The sequence below is a fragment of the Macaca nemestrina genome, chromosome 14, assembly GCF_043159975.1.
Source record: "Macaca nemestrina isolate mMacNem1 chromosome 14, mMacNem.hap1, whole genome shotgun sequence".
Lineage (NCBI taxonomy): Eukaryota > Metazoa > Chordata > Mammalia > Primates > Cercopithecidae > Macaca > Macaca nemestrina.
In genome coordinates this window covers 66,463,882-66,479,738 of record NC_092138.1, presented here as the reverse complement: position 1 = coordinate 66,479,738, position 15,857 = coordinate 66,463,882, and the positions used below count along the sequence as shown (strand labels likewise).

Here is a 15,857-nt window from a genome sequence, read left to right as displayed (position 1 = left end):
TTATAAACACTATTTCTCACATATCAATGTTGTGGTTAATAAAATACAAAGTCATCTAAGAGTAGTAGCTTCTTTCTAATATGCATTTTCTCAATTGAATACTAAAATCATAACTACAACCATGGGTGGTCCACAAATTGTTTCAAAGTTAAACAGGTTGTCATCTTCAAAATACTGGTAACCACTGCCTGAAAGTATTCCCCACAGCACTTAAACATCCTTTCCACATTCTAAGCTTCCAATTATCCCCCACCCTCTCTTACTTCTGCTTTCATTTTCCCAAGAAAATCAAACACATCCTCATATGTTCTCTCATCTACCTCAATCCATCTGAATTTATTCTTTCTCCTCTACCTCTATAAATATTTGATGATTTAGCAATTACTAGTGTGTCTCTTCCTTTTTAGGAATAATTCAACAACACATACACCTGATCCTATCTCTAACCTGGCCCCCAACCCAATCCATCAAACAGGTTGAGTCTCTCCTTCTTCACAAGTTCCTTTCTTTCTACCTAAAAACATTATCAGAGCTCACCTATATGGAAAAAACTTTGTGATTCTGTTCTATGTCCTAACTACTATTCTCTCTTTTCATTTTGCTGTCAAGTTCTCAGGGTCTGCAAACTACAGTCTGAGCCAGTCACCTGTTTTTTTATATAGGGTTTTATTGAGAACAGCCACCCCCATTTCTATAGGTATTATTTAAGGCTGCTTTCCCACAAGGGCTAAGTTGAGTAGTTAAGATTATCATGTGGCTTGGAATCCTAAAATATTTTCTATCTGGCTTCTTAAAAAGACATTTGCCAATCCCAGGGGCTTCAAGCACAATTTACATTCAATGTCATCATTTCTGGGGAAGCCACTAAAAATTTTGGGGCAGTAATAAAGTACTATGAGTAAAAGAGCATTTCAATACCAGTTTTAACAACAGTGTACAGGGTCGATATAAAAGAAGACTACTTTGGAAACCAGTGCAAGAGACTGAGCATTAGCCATAAAGGGAGGGAAACGAAAAAGAAGGAACTTCTTGAAGGCATAAGCATTAAGACTAGATGACTACACATCACAGAGGCAAAACTAACACCAAAATTTTAATCCTTGATGACGTAGCTCTCAAAATTCGCATTCTCTCCTATAATCTGCCCTAGACTTACAGATCTTCATATTTTCCTGTCTTTCTGACTGTGGAGTACCTAAAATCCTAATCCTAACACTAATTCCATATATTCTGTGTGCCAGACATTCCCTATGCTTGCCATCTAACTCCTGGGTAAGCAAATCCCATACGAAGAGACAGTCCCAACAGAGTTGGCTGAACGAGCGCACGGGGCTAATGTCAGAGGTGGATGGAGTACTCACCTGTGGTACCAAGCAGAGAGGGGGGGAGGTAAGATTTCAGGTCCAGAACTGGCTCTAGCCAAACAGGAAGAAGCAGCTATGAATCTGCTTACACCAGAAGCAGAGTGTCTTTGGTATTCTGACATACTCTTTCTGATATTCAGACAGACCACCATTAGAGTAGGCACTGGTAAGAGAGTCACATAAGAAACAAGCCAAAAGACAAGACCAAAAAGTGAGGAATTAAATGGAGCAGACCCTATCGGTCTTTTCTCTAGGAAAAGCGGTCCTCCTTATGCAAGATGATACTACTTTCAAAATGGCCAATATGATACTAACCTTCAGTAACAGAGTTTTCACATCCCACAAGGTTGAGGAGGATATCATCATCTTTATCATCTACTTCACATCCCAGTAGCATCCAGCTTTCCACATTATCGCCTTCTGAAATGGTGCTCTCTTCCTCTTCACTTGAACTGACCTCTATAATCATGACCTCTCGGATTACATCTGATCTCTCTTCATGTTTAGGCTTCTCAAGATCACTCTTGCATTTCTTATCAACCAGCTCATTAGACTGAAGGGAAGCAGAAGGACCAAAGGCATTTTCTTGTGCTTGACCTCTAACATTCCTTCCTTTACATCTATAAATACTGTCTTCATCAGACAAAGTGATGACCTCTGACCCATCTGACAGTTGGATGACCTCATTATCTGAAAGGACGATTAGTTTCTTCTGATTTGGTTTACTACTCGAAGATTCCGAATTCCCAGAGTTCTTTTTTTCATGTTCTTCCTCCCTGATGACATCATCAAGATCTTGGGCATAATGAATTTGGCTATAGAGTTGAAATTCCACTTCACTATCAACACTCAGTTCACTAGATGACTCATCTCGATAAAGATCATCTTCGTATGCTTCTATAGTCTCATAGCCACCAAACATCATAAAAAGTCAGTAACCTTGAAGCTGCAAAAGAGAAAGTTGTACACAGAATATATTTTAAAAGTTCAGATCATGAGAGTTTAAGGAACAATATCACCTGTTAGTGACAACTGCTAATATGAAGGCCATCACTATTTTCAGACATATTAAAATACCTTTTTCCAAGGATTTCTAAGTCCTGTTAGGACCCACTCCTTTAAGTCCCACCACTCCCTAACGAGAATTACTACTGACAAATTGAGTTATAGTTATTGATGGAAACACAGTCAACACTTTAAGAAATGCTTTGTTCGGTAATTTCATCGTGCAAACTTCATAGGATGATTTTCACAAACCTAGATGGTGTAGTCAACTACACAACTAGGCTATATGGTATGGTCTATTGCTCCTAGGATACAAACCAGTACAGCATGTTACTGTACCAAATACTATAAATAACTGTAACACAATGGTATTTGTGTATCTAAGCATATAAAAGATTCAGCAAAAACAGTATACAAATCCTATGGGACCACAGTCATATGGTCTGTCTTTAATCAAAATGCTATTATGCAGCACATGATATGTAAGATTTCACAGGTATATTGTAAATGAAAAACAAGTTGAGATCTATTGCAGGACACAAAACCCTTGTCCAAAATGTTAAAACAAAACTTAAAGTAGCTCTCACTAGCCTATCCATTCTTCATCTTTTCCTTGGTTCTGGTTCTACAGCTCATATTTTCAAGCATACACAGGAATATTACTTCGATTATGACTAAAATCCCTAACAGGAAACAGTTTTGTTTACTGTTTCGGTGTAAATGTATATTTCTCAATTAACAAATTAATCTCATGGCCCTCTGATCGTTGGCCAAAAAAATAAATAAAAATGCCTAAGCTGGCAGTGGCTCATGCCTGTAATCCCAACACTCTGGGAGGCCAAGGAAGGAGGATCACATTGAGGTCAGAAGTTGAGAACAGCCTAGGCAACACAGTAAGACTCCATCTCCATAAAAATTAAAACTAAAAACTTAGCCAGGCGTGGCAGTGCAAACCTGTAGTCCCAGCTACTCAGGAGGTTGAGGTGGGAGAACCGCTTGAGCTCAGGAGTTCAAAGTTACAGTGAGCTATGGTCACGCCATTGTACTCCAGCCTAAGTGACAAAGCTAGAACCCAACTCAAAAATAAAACAAGCGTGGGCCAGTGCAGTGGCTCACGCCTGTAATCCTAAAACTTTGGGAGGCCAAGGCAGGTGGATCACTTGAGGTCAGGAATTCGAGACCAGCCTAGCGAACAAGGTGAAACCACATCTCTGCTAAAAATACAGAAATTAGCTGGGTGTGGTGGTGTGCGCCTATAATCCCAGCTACTCAGGAGGCGGAGGCACAAGAATAGCTTGAACCTGGGAGGCACAGGCTGCAGTGAGTCAAGATCATGCCACTGCACTTCACCCTGGGCAACACAGCCAGACTCTGCCTAAAAACTCTGTACTAGTTACAAAACTGTATATTTTTATAATGTATATTTATAACGTATAAATACAAACTTAATAATGACCCAATATTGAGACAGAACTCCCAACTTTGGGAATAAATGCATAAAGTGAAACACTTTACTTTCTACTGTGAGCATATGAAATCCTCCTCAGCCTTCATATTTTAAACTCAGCTCAAAATCACTTCCAACCAGGCTAAATTAAGAGCCCCTTTTATGGGCGTCCATAAGCACTTTACATGTCAAAACACTCATCACATTTCTAATTACTTATTCAATATAAATTTCCAAGGAACACAGATCACAAACCCCAGGAGGGCAGGAACTAAGGAACTATATGCACTCTACTAAACAATGAATCACCAAAGCCAAGTAGGGTAACTGGTATTTTCGGGGTCAGCTACAAACGTTTGTTGAATTCATATATGAATAAATGAACTACACCACTGGGCATTTGTTCTTCAGCCCCGATAAATCTCGTATGTGCTTAAAATACAAAAATTATGAGATGAATTTCTCTGTTGTCTTTCAACTACTCCAAAGTCTTAAATTCTAGCATCAGCAACCAAAACTCTATACAGTAGATGTTTCTATTAGGTAATGATGGACTACTGAGAGCCCTGGAAAAATAAGTGTGTGTCCAAAATCAGGGACAGCCTAGAGAGCAATAATGATGCCAATTTATTCTTTCTTCCACTAACAGCTATACACATAAAATTAAAATTAGTTGTTTTCTTAATGTCCCAAATTTCTGCCCCAAAATACCAGGGTGTTGTGATGGTAGTTCTGGTACTAGAACCACCTTAATCCCAAAAACCAAATGGACAAGAGCCAAAAAGGCACTACATTCCTACTGGAGTTGTTTGTTTTCCAGAAATAAATAAACCAACCTGTAATGCTTTTCTTCTAAAAGGTATCATATGCCTGTGCCCTTGTTGTACTGTCCTTCAGGTGGCTATGCTCTTATTATCACACAAATTGAATGTGGCTGTCTGAATAATGCTCATAGCATTTATCAGTTTATACTGAATTGTTAGCCTCAGAGGAATTCAAATAAAAGATGAATCCTTTCCTTTTTATTTAATAGGTAAATTAATTCTAAAAGAAGTCAAAGGAATTATGCTTCTTTCAAAATCCTCACTGGATCCATCCTGAGGATCCAGTGTGGATTTAAGATAAAACATAATTCCAGTGCAGCACAGAAAAAATTAAAGAGCTAAATTACAGAGTTACAAATTTGTCCTCCTCCTGGAGCCATCCCAAAGGAAAGGGATTAAGAATAGAGCCATAGGCACACCTGTGAATGTATGCCAAAAATAAACTACAGAACCATAATAAAAACTGAATTCCTTGGGTCGAGGGATTTATCTCTTTCCCTGAAATGTAGAAAAATGAATTTAACAATTTGGCCCCTATGGCCTTTAAGAGGATTTTGTACCTTCTGTACTTGAAAATTGTGCTGGGCATAACGTGCTCTCTTATTAAGGTAGCTTATGTATGCCAGGGTTAAGGTCAGCCTGAGGCTGTTTTGGTTTATGTTACTGCTTTAATTACGTTCAAATGAATTTAATTTACCCTTTTAAAAAGTGTCTCAGAGGACAATGTATGTTTTTTACATACACACACACATCCCCTTGACTCAGAAGGCTTTCTTGGCTTTTTGATCCCTGTACATGATTCCCAAGTATACTAACTAGATAACAAAATCAGATTATCTCATACAGACTCCTCAATCTTCCCATCAGGAATCTGAAGTACAAAGAGATAGGAGGCCTAATTCAAGGTTATGCAGCTGGTTAAGAACACAGCTAGAAGTGATTCACATTTCTGTGATTCTCAGCCAATTGTTCACTACAATTTTTAAATAATTTTTTTTTTCCTCTCAAGACGGAGTCCTGTTCTGTTCCCCAGGCAGGAAGGCAGTGGCGCAATCTTGGCTCACTGCAACCTCCTCCTGGGTTCAAGAAATTCTCCTGCCTCTACCTTCCAAGTAGGTGGGATTACAGGCACGCGCCACCACGCCTGGGTAATTTTTGTATTCTTAGTAGAGACGGGTTTCACCATGTTGGCCAGGCGGGTCTCGAACTCCTGACCTCGTGATCCCCCTCTCCCCCGCCTCGGCCTCCCAAAGTGCCTGGATTACAGGCGTGAGCCACCGCACATGGCCCAAAATAAAATTTTCAAATAAGTTAACTTCAAATTAAGACTTTTTGGGGAAAAAAAAACCTTCCTTCATTGCAATATTTGCATTGGTGCTAACACCTAAATTTACCTCACAACTATCCATTTTACGTCCCAGCACAATTTAAAAACTGAATGAGACATTTTAGGTAGAAGGAAAACACACATTTTGTCAGTTTGCCATTCAAGAATCTCCCAAGTTGGTACTCAAAGACGATCAATCCCATGACCAGAAAAGATGTTTCCCATATAAGATCCTAAAGTATCATGGAAATGAAATTTAGATCTAAGAATTAAAATATCTTAACAAATATAAAAGTTATAGAATAACTGCAAAGGCTATTACTATTCAAAAGAGGGAGCAGTATTCATTGATTGGTTTTAAACTAGACAACTTAAGGCTTATTTAAGCTTTCAGCATTTACTTAATGCAGTCTTTAATCAATCCTTCCGCTCTCACAGTCTACCTACTGGTCATTCTGATCTTTTGCTCTTATTTACTTCCAAAGCACCTTTAGCCTCCCTAGATGTTCCTTCTTGATGACAGAGGCATCCATCTCGGGTCGATTTAAATCAAATCCACAGCCTCATTTTCAGTCCAAATTTCATTGGAATGTGATGAACACACTTTACTTTCAACATAAAATTCCTTTCTTACTATTAGTGAACTGCCCCGACAGGACAGTTGAAACACAATTGACTAAGCGGTTAAAATGTCTGTCCATTTTTCAAATGCGATGGCCACTCTGAATCAAATTTGTTTGGGGTGGAGAATCCAGATGTGTGAAACAAAGGTCACAAAAGACAGAGCACAGTATTTCGGGAGGAAAAAAATAAGCTAAATTTAGTCACGTAAGTCCCAGCTCTTCTTGGGATATAGACATGATTTTTATGAGAATTAATCCTATCCGGAAACATTTCCTTCACCTTTCCCTTAGCCCTTTTCCTTCGGTCATGCAGTCTCTTACCCTGATACCTAACATACTACTATAATCATCACTTGCGATCCTTCCTGAGTTTATTCCTCATCCTCAGATTCCCTTGAAAGCAGCAATGCTAAACTGTCTCCAAAGCATAATGCTTTCCTAAATATACACACAATCCATTTAAAAGTCTTTGTATGTGACAGCCTAACTATTCAAAACACGAAGTCACTTCTCTAACGGTCTTAGATAAAAGTTTAAAAAGAAAAAGAAAACCACAAAGTCAAGAGGTTCTGAGGGGACCTGAAAAGTCATCAAACTGAACGCTCTCGTTTTATAGTTGGAGAAATGGGGCTCAGATAAACTTACTGAGCGAAAAAGGCCCTAATGGAGCCCCTAATTCAATAGTGTAATCTGAAATAATCTTAAATTCAGCCTCAATAAGAGCTTTCTGGAGTCGCCAGCGAGTTCGTGGGGGAGCCACGGCTAGAACACAGGCCTCCTGATTCCCAGCCACAGCTTTTCCACCGAACCGGCAGCTCTTCCCGAAAGTTGAAGGCAACTGTCCGCTCACAGGATGGGAGGGATAAAGGGCGCCTTAGTGAACACAGTCCAAGTCTACTTGTTTTACATGAGGAAAGGGACACAGCTCCCGAAATCCTGGATTCCACGGCTGCAGCTGCTGCTTCTGACAGCAGAGGCGGGAGGTGGCCCGGGACTACTCGGTCCTCAAAGACTGGATTCCCTCTCGGCGCGCCGAGACCTCTGCGCTTCACTGACTGGCTTCCCTACAAGACTGGGGGTCTTGCGGAGAGATAAAAAGGGCAGACACGCCACCCCCACCGAGGCCCTGGACGCCCAGCCGCTCTAGAATCACGGCCTTAGCCCTTGGAGGGCCAGGGAGACGCGGACCTCCGAGTCCAGCAGCCCGGCCGCGTGAGGCGGGGCGCAGCTGAGGGACCAGGAGCTGCGCCCTGCCACGAGTGAGGGACGGACGGGAGACGTCGAGGCCGGCGAGGGGGCACGCGCTAGTTCCACAGCCCGGCGGGCGAGACGGAGGATAGGTAGGGGTCCCGGGCCGCGGGCGGCTGGGGGGTCCGTCACACACATACTCACTGCCGCGGCTGCGAACAGGAAGCACCAACCGGGAACCACAACGCGTAGAGGGACGGGGAGGGGCGAGGACAAATGAGGTAAGGAGGCCGCGTCCGCGCAGACCGGGAGGGAAGGCACTTCCGGGGACAACACCGCTCTAGTCTTCGCCTTTCCGTCACCGCCCACCCTCCCGGGCTGATGTGCGCATGCGTACTGAGTGCGAATCCTTTCTCTGCCCCGCCCATAATTATTAGGCTTGCCTTCCTTGCTTTGCCCCTTCCCCTTCCCATATTCTCTTGAAGCTACCTAGGCTACATCTATTATTTGAATGACTCGTACGAAGGAGATGCTATTTACCGACAAAAGCCGGGGAGTTCGTGCCCGCTACCCCCGCGAGGAAAACTACAAGTCCCATGAGGACACGGGCGAGATTGAGGCCGGGCTCCGCCTCCTTCTCCCTGGCGCTCGGTGGACGCCTTCCCAGTGCCACGTGGCGTGGGAGCCTAGCTTATCGCGTGCATGACGAGGGCCGGCGTGGCTGGCTGCTTGGCCCGCAGACCTGGTCAGCGGGAAATGCCTACTTGAGAGCTCATGGCTTCAAACTTCTCCCTTGCGCTAATGATCTTAGGCTGATCGCTTTTACCTTTAGGCTGAACACAGGGCGCCTCCAACTCTCTGGAATTCTAGGCAACAGATTTAACACTTTGTGAATCTTGAAGAGCTGCACTCCTGCTAAATATTGGAGTTAATGCTGATCCTTTGGAAGTCTCTGAAGGTGGCAAGCTTGTGATGGGAGCCTCGGGTTTCATTTGCCCTTCTCACACCTTATTTTAATACAAGGTAAACCCATATGTAGAATTTTAGAAGTAACTGTCGACCTAAAGGAAAAACTGAGGCAAAGTTAATATAAGGGGAGAATTTATTTGGGCCAAGTTTGATGAGTGCAACCTGGGATCTTCTATTCAAGTTGCCCTTATATGTCATCCGATAAGCAGCAGTTTCAAGTAAGTTCTTTGTCTTGTGAAGCTCGAGGCTTGAAGGTATAGATCCTCCCACCTCTGTCTCTCAAAGCATTGGGATTACAGGCGTGAGCCATTACACTTCCTTGTAGGGGCTACGAGTGAATTTTTCTTTCTTTCTTTTTTTTTTTGAGACGGAGTATCGCGGTTGTTGCCCAGGCTGGAGTGCAATGGCACCGTCTCAGCTCACTGTAACCTCTACCTCCCGGATTTAAGCCATTCTCCTGCCCCAGCCTCCTAAGTAGCTGGGATTACAGGTCCCTACCACCACGCCCAGCTAATTTTTGTATTTTTAGCAGAGACGGGATTTCAACATGTTGGCCAGGCTGGTCTCGAACCCCTGAGCTCAGGTGATGCGCCCGCCTCGACCTCCCAAAGTGCTGGGATTAGAGGCAGGAGCCACCGCGCCCGGCCAAAGGTGAATTTTTAAAGGAAAAAAGAAGAGGTTTTTGCTAAACTGTATACCAAGAATTTACACTAAAATAATATAAGCTATCCATTGGCTACACATTGTTCTTTCTATCACAAATTCTAGGAGCACGAAGATAAAGGGTGATGCAGGTACAGGGAAGAAAAGAAAAAAATGCCTTTAAACAATTGCCACACACACACCCCCACCCCCATCACCCCCCACCACCACCTGCATAGGATGGTGCTAACTGAATGAAGTCCCATACTCAGGTCCGTCTGGGTCTGATAAATTTTGAATGCCTGCCTGGCTGATGGGGTAGCTGTCACCTTTTTGGGAGCCCAAAGTGAAAGGATCGCTAAAGGCAGAGAATTTGAAACCAGCCGGGGCAATATAGCAAGAGGCTGTCTCAACAAAAAATTTTAAAAATTAACTGGGCGGCTGGGCGCGGTGGCTCACACTTGTAATCCCAGCACTTTGGGAGGCCGAGGCGGGTGGATCACCTAAGGTCAGGAGTTCGAGACCAGCCTGACCAACATGGCAAGAAACCCCATCTCTAGTAAAAACACAAAATTAGCCGGGCGTGATGGCGCATGCCTGTAATCCTAGCCACTCATGAGGTTAAGACAGGAGAATCGCTTGAACCCGGGAGGGGGAGGTTGCAGTGAGCCGAGATTGCACCATTGCACTCCACCCTGGGCAGCAAGAAACTCCATCTCAAAAAAAAAAAAAAAAAAAATTAACAGGGCGTGGTTGCCCACGCCTGGAGTCCCAGCTGTACCTGGCTGAGGTTTGACTTGCAGAGGTCGAGGCTGCAGTGAGCCGAAATCGCGCCACTGCACTCCAGAATGAGACCATCTGAACAAAAATGTTTAAAGCTCAAGCACGGTGCCTCATGGCTGTAATCCCATCACTTTGGGAGGTTGAGGCAGGTGGATCGCTTGAGCTCAGGAGTTGGAGACCAGCCTGGGCAGCATAAGGAGACCCCATCTATATTTAAAATAAGATCCTTTTTAATTAAAAAATTATATAAAAATAAATTTTAAAAGAACTCTTTTTATAAAAATAAATAAGAAATTTTAAATAGTAAAAATTAGCCAGGTGTGGTGGCACAAAACTGTATTCCTAGCTACTAAGGAGGCCAAGGTAAGATTGCTTGAGCCTGAAAGTTCAAGGTCATAGTGAGCTGTGATCACACCACTGCACTCCAGCCTGGATGACAGATCCCATATCTTTAATTTTAAAAAAATTATTTTTGCATACCTTTAACGTAACTTAGACTGCTCTGAAATATTTTTCTCCTCTCATAATGAAACACTGCCAATTAATTGGCCTATTTCAATTCTCCTCAAGACAAGTGTGATTTTGTTTTCACCAACGTTTACTGAACATCTATCTGTTAAAAGACGGTGTTAGAAAGTGCAGAAAAGTTGTAAATTTTTAAGTCACTGATCTCAGAGAGATAGGAGTCTAGCTACGAAAACAGTTATAGTCTAGGAGTTTGGCCAGAAAAGAATTAGAACATTTAATTAACATTATAGGGTAAGTGCTGGGAAGGAGAAGGACAAGGTACTATGAAAAGGTAAAATTGGAGAACCACTTTCCAGAAAAGTAAACAGGCATAGAAGCACATCACAGATTACTCATTGTTTGTTTTGATAATATGTATTGTGTAAAACAAATGTCACCTTTTTAAAAATTTAAAAATATATTGCCAGGATTACTCCTGTACATCTATAATATTTTAAATTTCGACAACACTTTGTGGATTTTTTTTTTTTTTTTGAGACGGAGTCTCGCTCTGTCGCCCAGGCTGGAGTGCAGTGGCAGGATCTCGGCTCACTTCAAGCTCCGCCTCCCAGGTTCACGCCATTCTCCTGCCTCAGCCGTATTTTTAGTAGAGATGGGGTTTCACCGTGTTAGCCAGGATGGTCTTGATCTCCTGACCTCGTGATCTTCCTGCCTTGGCCTCCCAAAGTGCTGGGATTACAGGCGTGAGCCACCGTGCCCGGCCTAGACCAACATTTATTTGAGAAGGAAAGCACCTGTTCTTCCCACAGCAGTGGCAGTAGTACATCAACAGTGCACAGCTGAATTGGGACAGGGGCCAGGACAAAGCAGAAATCTGCTGCAGAGACCAGGAAAGATAGAGGATGTTCTGTAGCAGGATCTGGGCAAGCGGCACTCATCCATATCCTTTGCATTGCAAACAGAGGAGCTGCCTCCTTCCTTTTTATTTTCCAGTTTATTAATGGCTCCTAGAACCTCTGAGAACTAACTGATTTTGACCTCTTAACAGTTGCCTTTCAACTACCATTCATTCACTGCAAGCCTACTGTGTAAATGGGCCCTGGCTAACCACTTCAGATATATTGTCTCTTGTCCAGCTTCAAGTGACTCTCTAAGGGAGGAATTAGCCCCACCTCACTAGTATGGAAATGGAGACTTGGAGTGATCAAGTGACTTGCTCTGAGTTACACAGCTGGGAAGTGGTGAAGCTGGAATTCAACTCAAGTTATGTCTAGATCTAAAACTCATGCTGTTTTCTATGCTCAAAGCTGCGTTTCAAAACTGAACTTTAGCATGGAGTCTATGATGAGTGGCTCGTGTCTTTCCACCCAGCACCTAGCCCAAGGCCAAGCACAGAGAGGGCTCACAGTGGACACTTTTGGAATGAGTAGATTCTGTATGGAATGGTTGGTAAATGAAGGCCTGGGCACGGTGTGAACAGTGTTATGGGACAGCAGAGGAGGGGGTGGTGGCTGATTAGGGGAAATGGAGAAGCCTCTGCAGAGGAACAGAGTTGAGTGAGGCCTGGAGAAATAAGTAGTCAGAAAAAGACCGACCAATTCAGCATTCTCACAGCAAAGACCACTAACAGGCAATTCACAGAACAGGAAACCCAAAGGCCATGAATAGGTGCTCCACATCACCAACAGTCAGAAAAACGCAAATTATCTCATGCACAGTAGATGAGAATACAAACTGGAAAAGTGTGTTAGGAGAGCTATTTGGTAGCATCTATCACAATTATAAATGAGGTATGTTCTTAAATTTATGTACAAACATTGTGATAGAAAAAAATGGAAACAAATATTCATTAGTAGGGAACGATCTAAACAAGGACATACTTATACTATTTTTTTTAAAAAATGCCACTTTTGGCCTGGCACAGTGGCTCACACCTATAATACTAGCACTTTGGTAGGCTAAGGAAGGCAGACTGCTTGAGCCCAGAAGTTCCAGACCAGCCTGGGTAACATGGCGAAACCCCATCTGAACAAAAATACAAAAATTAGCTGGGAATGGTGATGTGCATCAGTAGTCCCAGCTATTTGGGAGGCTGAGGTGGGAGGATCACTCGAGCCCAGTAGGTGCAGACCAGCCTGGCCGACATGGCAAAACCCCCATCTCTACTAAAAATACAAAACTTAGCCGGGCATGGTGGCACACGCCTGTAGACCCAGCTTCAACAAAAAGATATAGAAGGATTCACAAAGACATACAGTTAAATGAAAAAAGGTAAATTGCAGAGCAGTAGGTGTATTGTGAAATCTTTTTTTATTTTTTTTGTGACAGAGTCTCGCTCTGCTGCCCAGGCTGGAGTGCAATGGCATGATCTCAGCTCACTGCAACCTCCACCTCCCCCACTTAAGTGATTCTCCTGCCTCAGCTTCCTAAGTAGCAGCTACTACTAGCACCTGCCACCACGCCCAGCTAATTTTTGTATTTTTAGTAAAGACAGGATTTTACCATGTTGGCCAGGCTGGTCTTGAACTCCTGGCCTCAAGTGATCCACCCACCTCGGCCACCCAAACTACTGGGATTACAGGCAGAAGGCACTGAACCCAACCCATTTTTATGTTTTTAAAGGGTACATGTGTGTCTATATGTAGATATCTGTGTACATAGATACATAGGCAAAATACTGCACGAATGCCAATTGGTAACGGTGGTTATTCACATCTTAGGAGGGGAGTGGGAGTAAGAGATTGAAGGACTTTCATCTAAACAAAAAAAAAGTGAGACATGAGTCATTGAGGAAAAACAGCATATAACTTCTGTGGTATTCCCATCAAAACTACATAACTTGAATATAAACATGAGAAAACTATCAAAAACAAATTGGGGGACATTCTACAAAATAATGGACTTTTCAAAACTATCAGTGTCAGGAAATGCAAAGAAACACTGAGTTACTGTACCACATTAAAGGAACAATTGGCAACATCCAACATCCAGATTTAGGTTAGAGGACAGTACTATATTAACATTATTTCTCTGATTTTTATATTTACATTATGGTTATGTAGGGGAACGCCTTGGTTTTATTTTTCAGGTTGAGCACACTGAAGTATCTGGAGTAAAGGGGCATCATGTCTGAAACTGATGCTTAAGTGGCTTAGAAGAAAAATTCTGGGAGCTAGAGGGAGAGAGAGAGAGGAGTGTGGTAAAAAGTTAACATTTTGGAGATCTGTGTAAAAGGTACATGAGGATTCTTTGTACTGATTTTGCATTTTTTCTCCAAATGTGAAATTATGTCAAAATATAAAATTAAAAGACAAAATAAAAAGTATGAGTGAGAGTTTGCTAGGTAGAGAAGCAGAAAGATCTTCTGTCAAAGGAACAGGATCAGCAAAAGCATCACACAAGTGTGTGAGTCTTCTGTGGTGACAAGCCCTGACTCTGAATATCCAGGACCCTAGCATGGTGTGGGTAGACAGGGAGTAGAGGGATGATGAGCAGCATAACCCACAAATGGACATATTTCCCTGCTACCTAAGATTGGAAGTAAAGACTTTAGGCCTCCATTATACCCAGCCTCAAGTCTTGCAAGACAAAACATGAGTTCTCATGGCGGCTCAGTCTTTGCATTGGTGATGTCTCTTCATCCAGTGACTGTGTGGAACAATGGAAACCCTAGAATCATGGATGAAAGGGACATCTAGTCCAACTCTCTCATTTTGCAGAAGGGACAACTAAGATGCAAAATGAAGAAGAGATTTGCAAGGTCCCAACAAAGGTTAGTGTTAAAACTGGCTTCTGGTTCCCAATCCATCATTCTTTCTATTGCACCAAAGTCTACGTGATAAGGGAGAAGAAATAGAAGGCTAGCAAGGGAAATGACTGAATGTTAAAGTTTGGACGTTTTTTATTTGACAAAAATACAAACTTAATGTCTGTACAATTTTAAAAGTAAACAATATAGATACCAATGGTATTGTGGAAACTGTCTTCACTTAAGCCAATAGGTTCCAACTGGTAAGTGATATTCAATTCAGGCTCCTAGGTCTGAAGCAGCAATCAAGGTGATTCTCAGGAATTCTCAATGACATTGGTACCCATCTGGATTTGTTGAAAAGTTTAACATCTTTTTGTATTATTCATGATTCTGCAGTTCTTCCAATTGCAAAGTGATGGGGAGAGTACACATTTTCAACCAGGCTATGAAATCGTTCTTGAAAATTTGGACATTCATATAGATGGCTTTTAATTTTTCTTGGAGACTGCCTTTCCTTATGAAGTAATGAAATTTAAATATATATATTATAAATTAAACTATATACATAATATTCTAATTACAATAAAATCCTAGGGATAAGGAACTAGTATTTCAAGGGCACCATTCCCGTTTTTTATTATTCTTCTTAGTTGGAATTTTATTCCTCAAGGCTTAGCTCTTAGTGACTAGAAAATGAATACTGACTAACAAAACTATTGGGATTCTAATTTATTTAAGAATCGTCAGATTCTGTACAAGAAATCTTGAAGCATGTCATCAGTAACATGCTGAGAAGCTGCCTAAAAAGGCATGCCTTTCTTTTAAATGTCCATGAGCCCTGGATCCACAGATTATCAGACATGAAGGATCACACAGGCTCAAAGAGGGCTTATTTTGGTGTCATCTGTAGAGGGGTTGCTCTCTTCAGCTGCCCATCCTGGACCCCAGAATTATGCCTACAGTTTTCAGTTTCCACATGTCTTTGTGGCAATGCTACCGTGAATTATTTTACTCAGGACTTTAGATTAACTACAAAAGAAACTAATTGAAAATAATTAAGATCATTCTGTCATGTGAGCCACAGTTTACTACAGTCAACTTAAGCACAATTATATATGATAAACTATAGATGTGATGCTTTGTGTTTCAACCATTATTATCCATTGTTTCTTACTCAATTGGTGAAACCATTAGCAATATGGGGCTTTAAAAGGACTGTCTCTATGATATCGTCTTCCTCTGCCTCCCTTCAGGATCTGATATTCTTCTGTGGTTGATTGACCAGTCTGCATGTGGGTGGTGTATTTCTTATATCAGACCTATTAATTGCAGAAGGTTCTGTCTCCCTATCCCCAATACCTCAAACTTCCTGTTTCCTGTACAGTCTTCAACAACTCTATTTGCATGGCTCCAGCAATCTTTGTGCTTGCTTGCTATGGACAGATCTGTTAAAATCCTGGAACTGC

At 42.1% G+C, this 15,857-nt stretch overlaps 1 protein-coding gene across 7 annotated transcripts in view; it reads right to left on the bottom strand.

Moving 5' to 3' along the window:
• LOC105497296 (zinc finger CCHC-type containing 7) overlaps positions 1-15,857 on the bottom strand; it is a 278,994-nt gene that overhangs the window by 230,087 nt on the left and 33,050 nt on the right. The window contains exons 1-2 of one of the 7 annotated variants that reach the window (XM_011768308.3): positions 7,979-8,129; positions 1,680-2,310 (exon numbers count right to left, since the gene is read on the bottom strand). In XM_011768308.3, the coding sequence (XP_011766610.1) occupies positions 1,680-2,289 (610 nt within the window). In that variant the 5' untranslated portion in view covers positions 2,290-2,310; positions 7,979-8,129. The other 6 variants (XM_011768307.3, XM_011768313.3, XM_011768310.2 and 3 more) reach the window with 6 other exon arrangements.